This window comes from Labeo rohita, chromosome 21, assembly GCF_022985175.1.
Source record: "Labeo rohita strain BAU-BD-2019 chromosome 21, IGBB_LRoh.1.0, whole genome shotgun sequence".
Taxonomy (NCBI): domain Eukaryota; kingdom Metazoa; phylum Chordata; class Actinopteri; order Cypriniformes; family Cyprinidae; genus Labeo; species Labeo rohita.
This window is the reverse complement of record NC_066889.1, coordinates 24088626-24109943: the sequence shown is the minus strand read 5'-3', so window position 1 is coordinate 24109943 and position 21318 is coordinate 24088626. Positions and strand designations below refer to the sequence as shown.

Sequence of the window (21318 nt, the reverse complement as noted above, 5' to 3'; positions counted from 1 at the left end):
ATAAAATAAAATTAAAATTAAAATTAAAATAAATTACTCATATAAAAAATACTACATAATACAAATAAAATGCTACACAGTTCTCAGCAAGCTGTGCATGGTTCATGATTCATGAGTAACAAAACAAAAACAAAAAACAAAGCATAAAATAAAATAAAATAAAATAAAATAAAATAAAATAAAATAAAATAAAATAAAATAAAATAAAATAAAATAAAATAAAATAAAATAAAAGCCATACAGTTCTGGGAAAGCTGTGCATGATTCATGAAAAATAAAATAAAATAAAATAAAATAAAATAAAATAAAATAAAATAAAATAAAAAAAATAAAATAAAATAAAAAAAAAATAAAAATTAAAATAAATTACTCATATAAAAAATACTACATAATACAAATAAAATGCTACACAGTTCTCAGCAAGCTGTGCATGGTTCATGATTCATGAGTAACAAAACAAAAACAAAAAACAAAGCATAAAATAAATTAAAATAAAATAAAATAAAATAAAATAAAATAAAATAAATGAATGCCATACAAAAATGTGCATGATTCATGAAAAATAAAATTAAATAAAATTAAATGAAAATAAAAATAAATTACTCATTTAAATAAAATACTCATATAAAAAAAAAAAATACTCATATAAATAAAATGCTACACAGTTCTCAGTAATCATGGTTCATGATTCAAGAGTAACGAAACAAAACAAAACAAAAAAATATATAAATAAAATAAAATAAAATAAAATAAAATGCTATACAGTTCAGAAAACTCTGCAGGCAGACAATGCAGGTGGACACCATCTGATGTGAGAAAAAGCCGACGAGTCAAGCTCCAGGTCAAACTGCTGACGGTATTTGCATCGTAGTAAACAAAAGCTTAATGATGAGATATAAATATATAATAGCAGTGATCACAGCTGCACATAAACCATAGTTACATCAGCAAATGGAGCTGTAGCTCTGTTCCAAAACCAAAAGAGCTGCCGTTCTACAGCAACACAAAACATTATTGTGACTGCAAAACACGACTGTGACTGCACATATGACTACATTGATTACAACAGGCTTTGTCATTACCATGCTACTAAGCGGGATTTTAATTAGGTTAACTACATACAAATATATTTCATACTGAACATCTCATCTTTCCACTCAGCCATCTTGAATTTTTTTCCTCAGAGGTCATTACAAAGCATTCTGGGATTGTCCTTACCATGAACTGAACTAGTTTTGTGAGACTTTGTAAGTGTTTGTCTTACCCATGTGGTGGTTCGGCTATTGTGGTCGATGAAGAACGGCCGTCCATTGGGTGCTATTCTCATTTCCCATCCGGGGGGCAGGAAGCTCTGGTTTGCTTTATGCTGGGATTTGGGGGAGCTGTAGGGAGAAGGCTGCGGGGACTGAGGGTTGGAAAACGTGTCCTTTACGGCTCGCCGTATCTGGGCGTTATTGGCTCCCTGCAAAAGGAAAAAGAGCCAACGTTAATTATTTCCCCTTTTATTTTGTCTTACAGCTTTTGTGTATAATCAATTTGAATTCTGTGTAATTCAAGGATATGTCAAAAAACTCAAACGATTTGGAAAACGCAGTACGTGCTAATGAGGTGGCACGCTGTTATTTAATCCTGCTAAAATTTTAATTAGCACACAACTGAAATGGAGGATTTCACCTCCATTTCACCTTTGGCCGTGTCTCTGTCGCCCTCTCGTCTTTTTTTTTTCTCCTAAAAACAAATGTTTCCCTTTCAACACTTTAATTAAAATTCAGATGGCCCTGTGCAACCCCGACCATTTATAAATACAACCCAGTATTTCTTTATGTAAACTTTTTTAAGCCTTTGTGAAATGTTTACTCAATATTCCACAAGGTCTTCTGACTTCAGATGCGGAAAATGTAGCACCTGTCATGTGATTAGTCATTAGTTCTTTCCTTATGAAAGCTGAATCAACAAAGGCAATAAGATGAGAACAAAGAATAGGATTGTTCCCAAAGTGTTAATAACACAAAACATGAGCTCTTAACTTTGTCACAAAGTCTATCAAAATTCAGAGAAATGTAAAGTAAAATGGGATATTTTTACATTACTTTCAAAGCAGGCGCTTCACAGAAATCCCTAAAAAAAAACCCGAATATTTTTATACTTCTCAAGAACTAATCCAGCTACTAACTTAACACTCAAACATATTTTAGCCACATTGAACTGAAGATTTTTTTTAAATTAAAAACAGCAATTCCACAAGTCTACAGCATCATAAATAAAAATATAATATCCAAAATATTATATTATCATAAATAGTAGAGGAATATTTTTTATCTAACATTATTAAATACTATTAAAAAATCTAATCCAAAACCATAATCTACCGCATCATAAATAATATTATAATATATAAAATGTTATATTATCATCATCAAAAAATACAGACATATTATAAATAATACAAACACAATATATAAAATAATATATTATATAAAAAAACTAATTCAAAACCACTAATCTATAGCTTCATAAATAATATTATAATATCTACATTATATATATATATAGTAAAGGAATATTATTTTAACTGTGTTGTATTATATTAAAAACTAAAGCAAAAATCTACAGCATCACAAATAATATTATAAAATTTTAAATATCATATAATGATTTATAATAAATAGAGAAATATTATTATAAATAATAATAGATTAAATATTAAATTCTATTCTATTTAAAAAAATAAATAAATAAATAAAATCCAAAACCATAATTCACCTCATCATAAATAATATTATAATATATAAAATGTTATATCATCATCAAAAAATACAGACATATTATTATAAATAATACACACATAATATATAAAATAACATATTATATAAAAAACAAATCCAAAACCACTAATCTACAGAATCATAAATAAAATATCATATTATCATAAACATTCTATTCTACTCTATTACAAACAAAAAACAATAACAAATAATATTATAAAATCTTAAATATTATATTATTATAAATAATACTAGATAATATTCCATTCACTCATATAGCATCATAACTATTATAATAAAAAAAATTGATATTATCATTAACATATGTAGAAATATCATTATTAATAATAACACATAATATAATAAATGCTATATAAAAACAAATCCAAAACCAGTAATCTACAGCATCATAAACATTATATGTATTATAATATTATCTCTATAATACATCTTTTTATTATTTTTATTATTATTAGTAGTAATAATAATAATAATTATTATTATTATTATTAATTATTATTATTATTATTATTATTTAAAATCCAGTAGTATTATATGTATTAATTTTTAATATTCAAACTATTTGAATGTTGATTTTGAGTGCAGCTAATGTTTACCAGAAATATTTGCATGACACATCATATCATGGTAATACAAGAAAATAAAAACAACAAATTCCTATATATCAAAGTGCGCGCACAATGTCAGACACATAATATGAAAGTTGAAAGAAAGCCCTTTTTTATCTGTGATGCAAGCAATTGTTTTTCCTGTTCGAAGACCAAATACAAGATAATCATTTCATTTGATTTCAATCTACTTGCTTCCTGCTTAGCAACCTCATAAAATCGCCCTTCTGTGACACTATCTCCAAAGCGTTTCATGTTTCAAGTGGCGAGTGATGCTTCGGTTAAGAGATGCGCTGAAGCTGTAGTTCTGTTTAAAATATCGAGCCCAAGCTATGACAGAAAGAATCAAGGAAGACAGAAAAGGGATGTTAATCAATATCACACGAGAAAGCCCCATGCCTTTTCTGCTAGCTACCATGTTTTTTACATGGAAGTGTATGGCTGTAATTAGCAATAATTGCTATGAGAGTGAACACAAGACATTTATTCCCCAACATCTGCAGATTAGCCACAAGAGCTATTGTTTATTCCATTAGCAAAGTCATTCTTCACAGCAGAGGCCATTAGCTCTGGATGAGGTCCATCATCGGAGATAAAATTGTTTGCCTTTTTCAAAGGAATATTCTGGATTAAATTACTACCTGAGCTCTATGAACACCATATGTGGCCTGTTGTCGATTACCCCTGGAAATACGTTTATAAAAACAAACAGTAAAAACTCTTACAGTCTAAGGCATCAAAAATAAACAATATGTAAAAGTATTATTATAATATACTATATAAAATATGTATATATGTGTATACACACACACACACACACACACACGTATTTATAGCATAAAGCATGTTAAGGGAAGGTTTAGAAGGCATATATGGATATTTTTCTGAACAATGTACTATAAAATCAAAATAAGAAGTAGGTTTAAGGTCAGACATGGATTTAGAGCAAGAGAACAGAAGGAAACTATGAAGTCATGGCTGTTTGAGAGGTTAAACGTCTTTTTGGCAATGGTGACACTTTGGCGCGTTTCACGATAAGCAAACGGACAGCTGCCCCAACCCAAGTTTTAGGTAGCGTCAACTGATACGAATTTACAGGGGTACAAGCCCCGTTCCCTCCATACACACGTAAATGTTGACGAGTATATTAAAACCTGATACACACAACAGCTGCTCAATTCAACTTTGCGAATATTTCAACATCCTGAATAAGGACTAAACTTCTGAAAGTCTGTGGGATGATATAGTGTCTCTCAAGAAGTCTTACCATTTATTTAAAGTCTTTACTACCAGGCAAAAGTTTTTGAACAGTAAGATTTTTAATGTTTTTAAAGAAATATCTTTTGCTCACCAAGCCTGAATTTATTTGATCCAAAGCACAGCATAAATAGTACAATTTTGAAATATTTTTACTATTTAAAATAACTGCTTTCTATTTGAATATATTTTAAAATGTAATTTATTCCTGTGATCAAAGCTAAATTTTCAGCATCATTACTCCAGTCTTCAGTGTCACATGATCCTTCAGAAACCATTCTAATATGCTGATTTGCTGTTCAATTTTTTTTATTATTATTATCAACATTTAAAACAGTTTTCAGAATTCTCTGATCAGCATAAATCTGAAATAAATAAAATATTTAATTTGTAACATTATACACTATACCATTCAAAAGCTTGGAGCCAATTTTTTTTTTCTTGGAGAAAGAAATTACAGAAATGAATACTTTTATTTAGCAAGGAAGCTTTAAATTGATCAAAAGTGATGACAAATATTTTTATAACATTACAAAAGATTTCTATTTCAGATAAATGCTGTTCTTCTGAACTTTCTATTCATAAAAAAAACTGAAAAAAAATTCTACTAAGCTGTTTTCAACATAATAATAATAGGGTTTTTTTTAGCAGAAAATCAGAATATTAGAATGATTTCTGGAGGATTACGTGACTGGAGTAATGATGCTAAAAATTCAGCTTTGAAATCACAGAAATAAGTTACATTTTAAAATAAATAAAAATAGAAAACCATTATTTTAAATAGTTAAAATATTTTAACATTTACTGTTTTGCTGTACTTTGATTCAAATAAATGCAACCTTGGTGAGCAGAAGAGAATTCTTTAAAAAACATTAAAAATCTTACTGTTCAAAAACTTTTGACTAGTAGTGTAATTATTTATTATTTTTTTGGTATAGTCAAAGTCTCACCTTAGGGGGCAAAATGTATAAAATAAATAAAAAAAAATGCAAAATTGCCATTCTGACAGTATATACTATTCTATTATATGCTTTCACAAGCACATTTGAAAAAAAAAGGGATGTGTTAGTCTCTTAAAAAAATAAAAATACAAAAATCTATTCTTTCACTGAAATAAAATGAAAGGAAAAAATATTAAATATTTTTCCCCTCCAAAAACTATAACAAAATTATTGGATTGCAAATAAATTCTTAAGATTGAAAATCCAACTAAATTATTTAAATATTTCATGGTTGAAATTACCTAATTTTTTAAGACAAAAAGTGACCATGGAGTGATATGAAAAACAAAACTAGCATATCTACACTACCAGTGAAAAATGTTTGAACAGTAAGATTTTTAATGTTCTGATCCGAAGTACAGCAAAAACAGATACATTTTAAAATATTTTTGCCATTTAAAATGACTATTTTCTATTTAAATATATTTTAAAATACAATTTTAATTTTGATTTCAAAGCTGAATTTTAAGCATCTTTACTCCATTCACATGAACCTTCAGAAATCATTCTAATATTCTCATTTGCTGCTCAAAAACATTTATTATTATGATATAAGTGTGAAATACTAAAAAAATAAATTTATCAAAGAACCATTTGGGTACTGAAAAAAGGTGTAGGTATTTTCAAGAATGTATGGGTGTTTGAACATTTTCCAACAGAAACACTTTATGAAACAAAAACAAGTTTTGTTTGGCAGGGATAGAGATCAAAATGATGACTGATAACAGCACTAAGCAGAAATAACATTTCTTTTCCCCTTTCTCTTACTGTGCATCAAAGTGAATTACATTAACTTGAATTGAAAGGTGTGGAGCAGATGGGTCAGGAAACTATCTCTCGACTGAATTGGCTTTTGGACATCAGACTTTCATATTAAAACTGATCCGTGCATAATACAAGGGCTACGACTAATCATTCGCCTCAGCTGTTGGTACCTAAAAGACGCCAATGGCAGAACGTGATTCTGATTTCCTATTTCCACCAACTGTGTGCAGATACAGTGATTATATTACACTGCACTTTTGCAATGGAAACAAAACAGGTGTGAAACACAGTTTAAAGTTAACACTTGTCTACCACCAAATGTGACAAAAAAAAAACTGTCACGAATGATAATCTGAATCTCACTTATGTAAGTGACACGATTCAAATCTAAGACAAAGTGAAAGAAACATAAGTCGAGACTTGAGCTTTGTGTAAACAACTTTTATCTCCGAAATGTATCTAGAAGGAATCTTTTTTTTCTTCAGAACTCAATGTGTCAACACATGTAATAAATATTCCTGACATAAGCTAACAAAGTGAAATGAGGAACAAAACCACAACGTGTACAAGGCAAAAACAAGAAACAATGACTGGCATTTTTGTCACTAATTTGCAGGGGAAAAGGAAGAGACACGGAAGAGAAAAAATTGTTAAATAAAGTCATTATTATTGTTTTCTTTGTGCAAAAAAAATTTGTAGCTTCATAAAATTACAGAAGAACTCATGGACTATTTTAACAATGTCCTTACTACCTTTCTGGGCCTTGAATGTGTCAGTTGCGTTGCTGTTTATGCAGGGTCAGAAAGCTCTTGGATTTCCTTAAAATATCTTAATTTGTGTTCTGAAGATAAAGGTCTTACAGGTTTGGAATGAGTAATTAATGATAGAATTTTTATTTTTTGGTGAACTATTCCTTTAAGTTGTTCCAAAACTGTATGACAGAAGACATTTATAAGAATGTTGGTGACCAGACAGTTGCTGGCAGCCATTGACTTCCATATTATAGAAGTCAATGGCTGTTTGGTTATGAGTACTCTGGGTGAACTATCCCTTTAATAGATGGACTAGAATCAGGTTGGGGGGCAAAGGAAACTGAAAGAAGAAAGTTAGGGATGAAATAGAGGGAAAGAAGGATGTTCTCACCTCTAGTGGGGAAGAGAGAGTGACTGTGGGGGAGCTGAGGCTACGGGGTCTGCGCACTTGTGGTTCACTTAGGTGGCCGCTGGAAGAGGAAGGGGTGGAAGCGGGGGTTGTGGCTGCTGTAGCGCCCCCTACTGCCGCAGCCGAGGTACTGGCTCCATCTTCAGTGTGCTGCTAGTCAAAGAAAAGGATTCGTTAGCGAGTAACCACAAGGTCTTGTTCAAGGGCACGCCGATCCTAGACGGATAGCATTCAAGGTTTAAAAGAGCTCCAGAATGGACAGCAAGGTCTAAAATAATCCCTTATTCCTCAACTGGAATCCTGTAGGGTTTTTTGAAGCTGCAATTTGGACTTTCAACTCGTTGGCCACCATTAAAGTCCGCTATATGGAGACAAATCCTGATATGTTTTCCTCAAAAACTTAATTTCTTGGCAAATGAAGAAAGAAAGACATGAACATCTTGGATGACATGAGGGTGAGTAAATTATCAGGAAATTTTATTCTGGACGTGAACTAATCTATTAATTTGATCTTTGGGACAAACGTAGAGGTCTGTCTGGTTTATAAATGACTACAGAATATTTTAAGAAAGATTGGAGTTAAATAAGCCTTGTATCGGGTCTGTTATATAAAAAGAAGTTTCCAAGCACAAGGAACAGACAGATAAGATATATATCTAGAGGGACCAGAATAGCAATAAATAGATCAAGAAAACACACAACGGATGGCAAAACAAATAACACCGAGACATCATGATGGGACGAGTACACAAGTACATGGAAGCAAACAGATAAAGACAGAACAAAAAAAAAGATGAGACAGATGCAGCAGTGAAAAAAAAAAGAAGGAACGGAGCGCAGAGTCACTGAAGACATTTCGATTTGACACAGGATGATGGTGAAAAAAACATCACACGAAGAACAGACCTCCGTTAGCTTTAGCTAGGTTACGCTAGGCTAGTGTACCTGCAGAATGGGCCGCGTCCAGGTGGTGCTACGGTTGTTGTGGTTGACGTAGTACGTTCGTCCCTTGGGGTCTTTGCGTTCCTCCCAGCCTGGTGGAAGGCCTGGTGTGGTCAAGGCGTAGGAGGCCGATGGAGACTGAACGGAGTGAAACAAAAAGATAAGTTTGCATGTTCAAAAAGCAAAGAAGAGAGAAACTTGATGGTGACATTAAAATCTGTACCACTGTCAGTTTGGCTACATCGAATGAATCTGTTTTGATATTGTATATCAGGGTCATATCTGTATGAGAAGCCTTGTTAACTGATATGACATTCAATATGATGAGTGTGGGAATATTGTACACTTAAAACCAGAATACTAACACATTTTCACAAACACAAATGTAGATACAAATACACTCATAAAAACACCCAAGCACAACTAAACACGTCCAAAACACACTCCACACAAGATGACATGCTTTTATAGTATTATGGGCGCTTTTAAAATGCATCCGATACTTATGTCTGGGTGATTTTATATGTAGGGTGAAGATGGACAAGTTGGGGTGTAAACCGATCCCTCACAGTTTTTAATTTTATAGTTATACACAAACTAAAAACTGGTTAAAAATAAAAAATAAAATAAAGAGGGCCTCCTAATAAAAAAGGTAAAATTTTTATATAATATTAATTATATTAAGAATTATTTTGTAAATTATTAATTATTTAAATAAAACATATATGTATAAAAATTATACATTTATAAATTAGCTTCATAATAAACAAAATATTGTTCATTTAAAAAAAATAATTATTACTCTTAACCATCTTATTACTAATTAAAATAAATTAATTAAAAAAATTAACTCTTACAAGTCTCTTATATCAATCACATTAAAACTGGTGTAAAAGAAAGTGAAGTGAGATGTAATTAAAACAATTTATGAATTTATAAATATAAATAAATAAAATAAATAATAATACATTAAATTAATATAAGTAATACAAATGTAATTATTATTAATAAAAATGAATATACTTAACCACCTCAAAATAAAATAAAATAAAATAAAACCAGAAGACAGAAGAGCACAAAACTTATATGCATAAAAATGTATATGTATAAAAATTAGAGATTTAAAAATTAACATCATAATAAATAAAATTACTTTACTTTTAAATAATAATTATTACTATCTTATTACAAATTCAAATAAATACATTTTAAAAAGTTGACTCTTACAACCTCTTATTAAAATTATTATAATAATATCAATATCACAATAAAAGACTGGTGTAAATAGAAAAAAAGTGAAAGGAGAGGCCCCATCCATGAATCCATAAAATGTAATTAAAACAATTTATAAAGTTTATAAATATAAATAATAAATAATAAATAATAAATAAATTAAATTAATACAAGTAATACATGTAATTCTATTAATAATAATGAATATACTTATATACCACCACCAATAATAAAATAAAATAAAATAAAATAAAATAAAATAAAATAAAATAAAATAAAATAAAATAAAATAAAATAAAATAAAATAAAATAAGGGGAAGAACCAAGAAGACAGGAGAGCACAAATGTACAACATGTGGACTTTACCATGGTATCCTCAACGCCTGTGACCGTTTGTGCTCTTGTTCGTCGGGTCTGGGAGCTCTGCTGGACAATAACAGCTGCTTTTAGATGGGATGGGCAATTGCCCTGTTTTGGGCCAGTGGGAGAGGGGAAATGAGGGCAAATGGAAGAAGAGGGTCAGCCAGAAAGCGCAACAACCGAATAGATGGGGAAGTGATTTGAGGGTGGTTTTTGGTTATTTCAGGTGATTTTGGAGAGCTGAAGGGGATGATTTTGTGAGAGGTGCCCCGGTGTGACATAAGGATACAGCAACCCAAAAAATTGACGTAAGGAGATGTGATTAGATGAACTTTTATTTGAAATCACCGTTGGATGATTAGAATCAAAAACACATTGAGATTTGATTAAAGAGTGATAGAGGAGTGAAAGAAATGCCCAGGTGCATTTTTGTGGAAAAACAGATCATTGCTTTGCAATTAAGAGATGATTACAGTGTCAACATTTAGTTTTGTAATTTTGTGTGAATATAACTCATATAATCGTAAGAAGACTTGTTAAAATGAAAACAAATAACTAAATAATAAATAAATTCGTAACATGTGCGTACCAATGCTGCATTTATTTGATCAAAAATACAGTAAAAACAGAAAAAAAAAAAAAAAAAAAAAAAAAAAAAAAAAAATCGAAATAATTTTACAAATTCATACAGCTGTTTCTTATTTTAATATCTTTTAAAATGTAACTTATACCTGAGATGGCATAGCTAAATTTTGAGGAGTCATTACTCCAGTTTTCAGTGTAAGAAATCATTCTAATATGCTCTAATAATTTCAAATATTACTGTTTTTACTGTATTTTTCCATAAACGCAGCAATAATAATGACTTATTGTAACTGAAATTTCACTGCGTCCACAATGACAGATCTAAAAGATTCTCAAGAATCATCAAAATAAGTAGCTTCCTTCAGCACTTACTACTGACTCACACTTGCCCACTGACTCACCGACTACAAAAACAGAGGAAACGACACCTGGCCTACTATCCGATTGGCACACAGAGTTTACATTTCAAATACTGAAAGAGTCAACTCTCTCACAGACAATGAAATGCTTTCCATCTGCTTTTACATGGATGTAATAAAAGACACTCTTGTGTCTCAAACAGGGCAATCTGATTAGCCATCCTCTCAAGCAATGATTGCACATTTCCACTCGTGTGAAATGTCAGCCTCCTCGCGCACAGGGACAGGAAGTGTGGGGAAAATGCCACCTCTCACCCACGCTAATATCAGACAGATTTGCTGTGACTACAGCAAAATCCCTCATCTGCAGCTCTCAGAAGCACTTTACAGCCGGAGAGAGCCGGGCCACCAACCAATCGTCCTCTTGTCAGAACAAAGTAGACACGACGCAGAAAGTACGCGGAACGGGACGCTATTTAAAGCGGATTCAGGCGGAAATGTAAAAAGCTTCAAAGTTCAAGAATCCTGTTGAAGTGTCGAGTTAAAAGATTAATGTGACTACTTTATATTCACACTATTTGGATGGACAGACTTTAGACATTTAAAGGATTAGTTCACTTCCAGAATAAAAATTTCCTGATAATTTCCCACCCCCATGTCATCCAAGATGTTCATGTCTGTCTTTCTTCAGTCGAAAAGAAATTAAGGTGTTTTGAGGAAAACATTCCAGGATTTTTCTCCATGTAGTGGACTTTAATGGTGGCCAACAGGTTGAAGGTCCAAATTGCACTTTCAATGCAGTTTCAAAAGGCTCCCAGCCGAGGAATAAATGTCTTATCTAGTGAAACAATTGGTCATTTTCTAAGAAAAATAAACATTTATATACTTTTTAACCACAAATGCTCATCTTGCACTAGCTCGACCTCACGCATTACGTTAAGCGACCCAGTGTTTACAAAGCGAACATGCAAACACAATTAAACGCCCTTTACAAAAAAAGGTAAAACAATGTCGGATGATTTTAAAGTTGGGATAGAAAATGAGATGCAATTTTTTACCTTTTTGAACCGGAGTACACAGACGAAGAAATAACCTTGCGAGCCTTTTCCAACGTTTTATTTTTTTAAGAAAATGACCAATCGTTTTGGTAGATAAGACCCCTTATTCCTCAGCTGGGATTGTGTAGAGCCCTTTTAAGTACTGCAATTTGAACCTTCAACCTATTGCCCACCATTGACGTCCACTATATGGAGAAAAATCCTGGAATGTTTCTCAAAAACCTTAATTTCTTTTCGACTGAAGAAAGACATGAACATCTTGGATGACATGGGGGTGAGTACATTATCAGAAAATTAGAAGATGCTTTGCAAAATCATAGACCAACCAGAGTGACTCACAAGTAAATCAGGGACTGAGAGAGATATAAAAAATTATTTACTCATCCATGTCATTTTAAGTCTGTATGACTTATTTTCATAAAGCAAGGGCGAAAAAAATATTAAAGTAGCACCTGTGAACTATATTCCAAGTCTAAATACCATACAATTTTGAGTATTTGTTTGTTTTAGACTTTTTTTTTTTTTAAAGAAATTAGTATTTTTTTGTTCAGCAAGTATGATTTAAATTGATCAAAAGTGACAGTAATAACTTTTTGTGCTTTACGGAAGAGAAAAACTCAGTAGGTGTGAAACAACATTAGTATGAGTAAAGGATGAATTCTAACTAAACTACTCCAGAGTCATTTACATTAACGTTTAGTCATTTAGCAGATGCTTTTATCTAAAGCGACTTACAAATGAGGACAATTAGAAGCACTCAAACCAACAAAAGAGCAATAATACAAGTGCTGTGACAAGTCTTGATTAGTCACGTGTTGATATGCTTCTGAAAACCTTGTTAGTATAATTAGTATTCATATAGATAAAGCTCTACAAATGATTAAATCAAGTCTTACAGAAGCAAATCCACTTTGAGTGTGCATCATATTCGCTTTATGCCTTTATAAAGGTTTAATAACTGATCTTAATCCACAGTGCAAGGTTACTGGAGCTATCCTGTGTGAGTTGCCAAGTCTTATCTTGGAAATCCCCAGCATGCATTGCATGCCGCAATACAATAATGAAATGTACACCATCAAATGTACAAAAAACTCAAGGGACTAACCCAACCTCATGACCCGTCCACAAACCTCATTTCAAACAGAATTATCGCACACAGTAGCTGACGGGGCCATCACATGAAAACAATCTGCAGGAACTTTGCAGAAAACAAAATACATAAAAGTTTCAAGGCTGGGAACCGTGCCATTTAAATAAAGCACAATTGCTTTAAAGATGTTCCAGTGAAACATCCAGTGTCTGTTTCCTGTAAATGGGAGCAGTTCACACAGTGACTTCATCCACATGGGTAATGTAATTTTATCATATGTGGCTTATCTGCTGTAAAACAACATTTGCCGGATCATTTAAAGAGACGGTGCGCAATTTACCACTTAAAATGTTTTACTTGTGCATCCTGAAACATGAAATGACATTACTGCTGCTTGTAAAAGTGAGAAATTATATTGCCAAGCTGTGTCTTAAAAATTGGAAATGCTCCCGACGTAATCAATTACAAAGGAGCTCTGTTATAGAACACAGCACTTTTTGTTTTTTAACAAAATGATTGAGCAACTGAACTGAGTAAATGATCCATTAAAAGAACTCCCCCAGTCGCATTATCACCATGGAAACATGTCATCTTATCTCATCCGATGACATCATAATCACCACTACAGCTTCAATAAATCAATCCTAGGAGCGTGATATTACCTCATAAGTCACTCTAAATTATCATTTGACATACGCACACACACATAGACAGGTGCTACATTTCTGATATAGGTGACATTTGATAATAATATAATGTTTAACAGATCAATCAAATATGAATAAATATTTAATTTTCTTTAAATGCATATAATAAAAATGTCAAAAATTTCTAACTACCTATGCATGTGCATTAATGATCTGTCAAGCATTTTGTAATGTTTTATTTTATTTTTTACCTTCAATTCAACAGATATACAGTAGTAGAAAGAGGACGGATGTCATGAGTAAGAGATGGAAAACGTAGTCAGGAAATGCTCCAAGCCAGATTTGAACCTATGTCACCTATATGAGCATCAAGGCTCAACGTGTCAAGAGTGTCATGGCTCTAAAATTTGTTAAAGTCAACATGAGTCAACATTTTTTAGAATGTAAATAAGAGGAATGTAAATATTTTGATGAAAAGTTACAAAGACAAACATATTTTTCTCTTTTAAAGGAGACCTGCTATGTCCCTTGTTACAATATGCAATATAAGTTTTAGGTGTTCACAGAATGTGTGTGAAGTTTCAGCTCAAAATACCCCACAGATCCTTTATTATATCATTTTGAAAATGCCTATTTTGAGTGGAAGCAGAAACACATGGTTTTTCATGCATGTCTCTTTAAATGCAAATGAGTTGCTGCTCCCCGCCCCCTTTTCCAGAATAGGGCTGTGCCTTTACAGCTTGCTACTCAGATATTCTGCTAAAAAACTTCTGTTTGGTTTTGATTTTTATGTCTATCATGCTAAAATCATGCGGCTGACACATGGCAGGTGAGTACTAAACTAAGTTCTCTTTCATGTCTTATTGCGCTTAAATTGTCAAATACACACAATTGAATGTTAAAAGCACAAATGAGTTACAAAAACAGTCAGTTATGTCTGTGAAGGTAAACAGTTGGGAAAGAAATTGCATGTTTATATTAGATCTGTGTGGCAGCAGTGTTATATACAGTAAATAAATCAATAAATCCACTGCTCTCTTCTCCTCAAACTTTCGCAATGGCACTAGAACTGGTACACGGTTGAACATAATGGTGGTGCCGTGGGGGGAAATGTGCCAATTAAGGGGCGAATCTGAAGTAAACAGGGCCGATTTTAACTTCATGTTGACTTTAAAGCATTATATGAAGTGTTACCAAAGATTCCTACTGTTGCATTCATGACACTCCCAAAAGTAGCCGAGATGTTCAACAGAGACAATGGGAACATTTTGAGATCAGGTGAACTTTCGAATGTGTTAGGGAGTTTATAGCTCTTGATTTGACACAGAAAGAGTGAAAAATGGTTAGGTACTGAGAGTGAGTGGGAAAAAAAAAAAAAAAAAAAAAAACATGCAGAGTGAAGGAGAGGTGAGGAGGAGAAAAGCAGATGTACCGTTGGTGTGGGAGGCTGAGCTTGATCACTGACTCCATCAGTCATACTAGAGGAGCGTAGCCGAGAGGAAAGATGACTCTGCTGGAGTGAGAGAAAGAGATAAAAAGGCATTAGACATGGTTATAAATAAATAAAGACATAAATATCTAATATCTTTCGGAGTGGCCATTTTCTAAGTGGTCCTCTGAACGGCATATACTACGGAGAAAAAAAAAAAAAAAAAAAAAAAATCTGATCTGATTTTTTTTTTTGGCCTAGCTGCATCTGTAGTTCATACTCTGAAAACAAAAAAGAATAATATTTGTATTTAATTAATTTTGTAAAATAATTTATTTTTTAATAATAATAATAATAATAATAATAATAATAATAATAATAATACAGATTATTAATAATATACATATTTTGTTGATGACGTGACTAAATTCATACACAAAATTTAGCAGTGTACAAAGCTAAGATTAAAAAATTATTTACTAACTTAATTTTTTATTTAATTTAAATAAATGTATTTCATAATTTAATTAATGTTATTTTTTTTAATTTTTTTAACTACCTCTGCTTTTCTCAGCTAAGTCATAAAAAAGGCTTAACTGAATCTGTAGTTCATACTCCAAAAAGAAAAGAAAAAAAAAATTAATTTAAATAATTTAATATGTAATAATATACATATTTTGGTTACAAAAAAAGGGATTTTTTGGTCAGTTGAGATGATGTGACTACATTCACACACAACGTTTAGTAGTGTACAAAGCTAAGATTAAAAAAAATAAATACTAACTTAATTTAATTTAAATAATTTCATATTTCATCATTTAATTAATGTTATTTATTTATATTTATTTATTTTTATTTTTTAACTACTTCTGGTTTTCTCAGGTAAGTCATAAGTCAGACAAAAGTTTTTTGCCTTAACTAAATCTGTAGTTCATACTCTGAAAAGAAAAAATATGTAATTACATTTTATACAATAATGATTTTTAAAAATGATTTAATATATAATAATATACATATTTTGTTTACAAACTCTGCATTGAAGTATTTTTTTTGTCAGTTATATTTTTTTTGTCAGTTGAGATGATGTGACTAATACACAAAGTTTAGCAGCATACAAAGCTAACATAAAAAATAAACTACTTAATTTTTTAATTTAATTAAAATAACCTAATATGTCAATTTAATCCATATTTATTCATTTATTTATTTACTACCTCTGCTTTCAAGTAGTTTTTTTGTCATTTCAGATTTTATGTGACATGACCAAACTCATACACAAAGTTTAGTAGTGCCCAAAGCCATCTGAATTCATCTACAGTCATATCCACCATTCAGTATGAACTGAATGACAAGAGAGTGAGTAATCAAGCAATTTCAAACACATATGCATATGCATGAATGTGCAAATACAGTAATGCCTCAGGTTCTTATGTATCTGATACACTTTGTGAATTTGTGAATTGTAGCCACAGAAAAAGAGTGTAGCATCATTAGCTCCGTTTAACAAAATTAGAAATAGAAACAAATCAGAACACGGCCACAGATTTTGTCTGAGCCTATTCCAGATGGTTTTTCATCTAGACATGTAGACTACATTGTCGGCACAAATGAGCAATGCATTATCCACTTTCATTACTTGCTAATACCACAAAACTCACCCAACCCAGAAGACTGAATTTTAAAAACAATCCAGTCTTAAGCGCAGTGTGAACAAAGACATAGTAAGACATTTTTCCCAAATGAGTGGCTCCTTCCTGCAGAAGCTCACAGAGCACCCCTGCGCTGCCTCCACAATGACTCACTGAGTGATTCAGCATGAGTGTATAGAGGTGTTTGTGTATGGAGTCCGCTATTAGTTGACACTGTTAATAACAAAACTTGACTCACCATTTCAAGAATTTCACACATAATAAACTTGAATGTAGAATTAAAAAAGCAATATCGCGAGTAGCTGTGCTGATACAGAGTCATATCGCATGGCTAAGAGTGTAATATTGCGTTTATACAACAATTCGATGGCACAAGTGTGTAAAAACACAAAAAACAACACTGGAATGTCTTTAAAAACCTATTTTTGCAGAACTACTTCCTTCCGCCACAGATTCAAATCTGTTACTAATTCCAAAACGTCACTTTAGAACTAGTAACAAGGAACGTTGAGTTGTTTCATTGAAACCTTATTGTATTACTGCATTAAAAGCTCACTGTATTATGTGTAGTACAGTATTATTAGAAAGATGGACTGAGCAAGTGTGATTACCTGCATCTGATACAGCATTCATTCTTCAATCTCATATTCACAATAAAACATTAGTTTAAATATCCGCTGAGGAAAGCGATATCCTCGTTGCACTATCCTTTCATCTGTTAAGGGTGATTTCTGATGACATCTTTATTAACAAACTGCATATTTTAAGTCTAAACAAGTATATTCTTGCCTAAAACAGTATTATTTTTAAATTTATAGTGGATTTGGGGTCTGTTATATATATATATATATATATATATATATATATATATATATATATATATATATATATATATATAAATATATAAAAGACATAGGTATTTACTTATTTATTTGTTCTCCTCTTTCTTATTTCCTCTTTGGCCTTTTAAACTTAAACTTCTTGTGTCTTACCACAGCAGAGCTGGGTCCTGGGATTTCTCCATTCGTGTCTGGGGCAAGAGACAATCTAAGGCTGATTTCATCGGAGAATTCGGGAGTGCTAGAGAGGGGCATCGCCAGAGAGGATGGTCCAGAGAGAGAATGGTTCAGACCGTCCGTCATTAAAGCTGGGTCCTCCTCTGATATGGGTTCCCATGACTAGAAAAGGGGGAATATGCATGAGAACTTAATATAATATTACTGTTATTTAAAAAATGTATATAATCTACTGATTTTTAACCGCAGTGAGAAGCTTTATTTAGAACCAAAAGCTTTTCACAAAAATGGTGATGCTATCTAGCTCACGTCATAGCTGCAGAGGTCAGGGGTTAAATACTAACGTCGTCTATGTCCCTGATGTCCAGCTGCTCATTTTCCAGGTCTTCGCTAATGTGCCGTCGAGAGCGGAAAACTCTGTGGGCTTCCTGGTTAATCTGCCGCAAGTGATTATCATTTTCCGTTTCTGAAACCACATCCCTAAAGCACAGACAGGGAGGAAAAAAATTGTTCCACATGTATCAGAGTCTGGTAAAGTTGTCAGAAAATCATGATTAACCACAAAATAACATTTTGTCACAAAAACAGTTACATCAATATTCTGTTTTTCAGTGTTTTGGCTCACATGCTTGTTGATAAATAACAAAAGAGGTCACATACACACTACTGGGCCTCTTCCACTGTGTGGTGCGGTTGTTGTGGTTGACGTAGTACGTCCGTCCCAGGTTATCCACCTTCTCTTCCCAGCCCGGAGGCAGCGGAGGCAGGAGCTGCTGAGGTCTCTGTGAACCTGGATCTGTGGAGTCTGTAACCTCCCAGCCCTGAGAAGAACAATGTGAGAGACAGAACAATCATCAAAATTGTAGTATTTTAGCACCAAAAATGTTCATTACCAAAAAAAAAAAAAATAGGGGGAAGGCTATTTTCAAAAAACATTTCAAATATTGAATGTCTCTAAGTAAGTCAAAGTCTTAATATGTTATGATTAGTATTGCAGCTGCTATGACACAGCACTCTCTGCTAGCAGAGAGGGAAAAAAATAAATAAAATCGAACTAAAAACTGAACAGCGGGAATAAAAGTCAGAGAACAGGAAGCTAGCAAAGTTAAAGGAAGGAAATGCCAGACAGTCAAACGGTTCAAGCCAAATGGCATACTTTAAACGAAAAATGCCAAGTAGTCTGTGGGGATAAAGATGAATAGACACTAAAATCACCAAAAAGCAGGACAGAAAGCATCTGAGTATGTCTCCACTCTGGATAGAAAACATTTCATACCATCTTTCCATTATCTGCCATGGACTATAATATTGGACTACATGTACTATAACGTTGGTGTACATCTATGTACGTTTTGACAATGCAATTCCCTGTACATGATGTCTTCTACAATAAAAAAGGCAAGTTTCAGTTTTAGTTCAGTCACATCTTTCTAAAAATTTAATTTAGATGTCACTGCACTTATTATTTATTTATTATTATTTAATTTATTCCTCATTTACTTACATTTTAGCACATCATATTCATTCATGTTAGTCCATCTATGAGTAATATGGCGATTTAGTTGATAAAATTAGATTTTCTAGGAAACCATGATTTCCACAATGCAAAAAAACGTGGACAGAATTGCAGAATCCAGTCATAAAAATGGAATTTACTGTATAACACAGAATGTCTCGGAATTTGCTCAATATGGGATGAATAAATCATAAGTAGGTCACGTTATTATTAAGCTGCAAAATGAATATTTAGATACGAACCTGCATGTTCACATGTATCTGTGTGAATGAATTAGTTTAGTTTAGTTTACTACACACATACTAAAGCGTGTGTGATGCTCGCAGTGTTTTCAGCCTCTGCCATTTCAATATATCAGCACATGAAAACAAACATAATTGCTAGCACTACTCCAAGAGTCACTAAATGAGCATTTTACCGTCATGTCATATACAAACAGAAACTTAAAGGTCTTCACAGCACCCTGTCAAAATGAAAGTTTGCCTTAACTTTAAGTAATATGTTTCTGTCACAATTTCTTTATGTAATGATAGGTGTACTACTACTAATAAAATTATTATTAAAATATAACTTTTTAGGAGTTTTTACCAGAAAAATACAAAAGACTATATCTGAAAAATAAAAATAAATAAATAAATAAAATAAATAATATTATAATAATATATAATAAATTAATTAATAACTAAAATAATAAATTATTTATAAAATCAATTAATTAGACATGCTTTTGATTATTGCACATTGAATTAAACCATTAAAACAGAAAATTAATGAAAAAGATATATATATATATATGAAATTTTATATATATACACATAAAATAAACCAAATATGAGAAAAAAAATTTCATAGGGGCTTGAAAATAAAATTTTTGTTAAACTTTTAATAAATTGCTGTTAAATTGTATAAGTTTTATGATTTCAATTAATTAGACATGCTTTTTGATTAACCATTAAAAGTGAGTATTGAAAAATTTAAATGGGGAAAAAAACAGAATACAAAAAAATTTAAACAGGAAAAAAAAAACGGAATTTGGAAAAAATAAAACATAGTTAAAAATAGTTCATAAGGCACTAATTGTCTGAATTAGCACTGTCAAACGATTAATCTCATCCAAAATAAACGTTTTTGTTTACATAATATGTGTGTATACGGTGTATATTTACGTATATATAAATACCCACACATACTGTATATTTCGAAAATATTTACATGTATACATTTATATTTATATAATTGATAAATTGATAGTGTGTAAATATATATATACATATATATACATATATATAGATTAGAGATATATATATATATATATATATATATATATATATATAGATAGATAGATAGATAGATAGATAGATATAGATATATATATATATATAGATATAAATATTTTTAATATATAAACATAACATATTTTTCCTAAATGTATACATGCATGTGTGTGTGTGTGTGTGTATGTATGCATAATTTTTTATATCTAAAATAAATACACATTGTGTGTATATATATTATGTAAACAAAAATTTAAACAAAAATTTTGACGGCAAAGTCTGTTTGACTATTTACTGTTTGTCTATTTACACTTTACACAAAAGCATAGTTAGTGCATTATTAATGTCTTTAATCTTGTCAAGACTTTTTATAATCTTTTCTTTCTCTTTCTTTCTTTTTTTTTTCCTTGAGTTTAAACATTCAAAGGAGTGAGAGATACAGCACATAGATATGCTATCTGCTAATGGACTGTTTTTACCTCAGCTTCTTCTCTCATCTCGCTGCTTTCCTCCTCATGTCCTCCGTTCTTTGGCAGGTAGGCCATCTTCAGCCTCAGGTAACCTTTCACCCGAGACTTATGA

At 31.5% G+C, this 21318-nt stretch overlaps 1 protein-coding gene across 8 annotated transcripts in view; it reads right to left on the bottom strand.

Moving 5' to 3' along the window:
* The window catches only part of nedd4l (NEDD4 like E3 ubiquitin protein ligase), a 93136-nt gene that overhangs the window by 21675 nt on the left and 50143 nt on the right, over positions 1–21318 (bottom strand). For 4 of the 8 annotated variants that reach the window (XM_051092623.1, XM_051092624.1, XM_051092618.1 and 1 more), the window contains 9 exons: positions 21216–21318; positions 18607–18767; positions 18291–18426; positions 17923–18108; positions 15285–15365; positions 10120–10179; positions 8524–8658; positions 7561–7731; positions 1265–1462 (listed from right to left, as the gene is read on the bottom strand). In XM_051092623.1, coding sequence (XP_050948580.1) covers positions 1265–1462; positions 7561–7731; positions 8524–8658; positions 10120–10179; positions 15285–15365; positions 17923–18108; positions 18291–18426; positions 18607–18767; positions 21216–21318 — 1231 coding nt within the window. The remainder of the gene's footprint in view (positions 1–1264; positions 1463–7560; positions 7732–8523; positions 8659–10119; positions 10180–15284; positions 15366–17922; positions 18109–18290; positions 18427–18606; positions 18768–21215) is intronic. The other 4 variants (XM_051092625.1, XM_051092620.1, XM_051092619.1 and 1 more) reach the window with 3 other exon arrangements.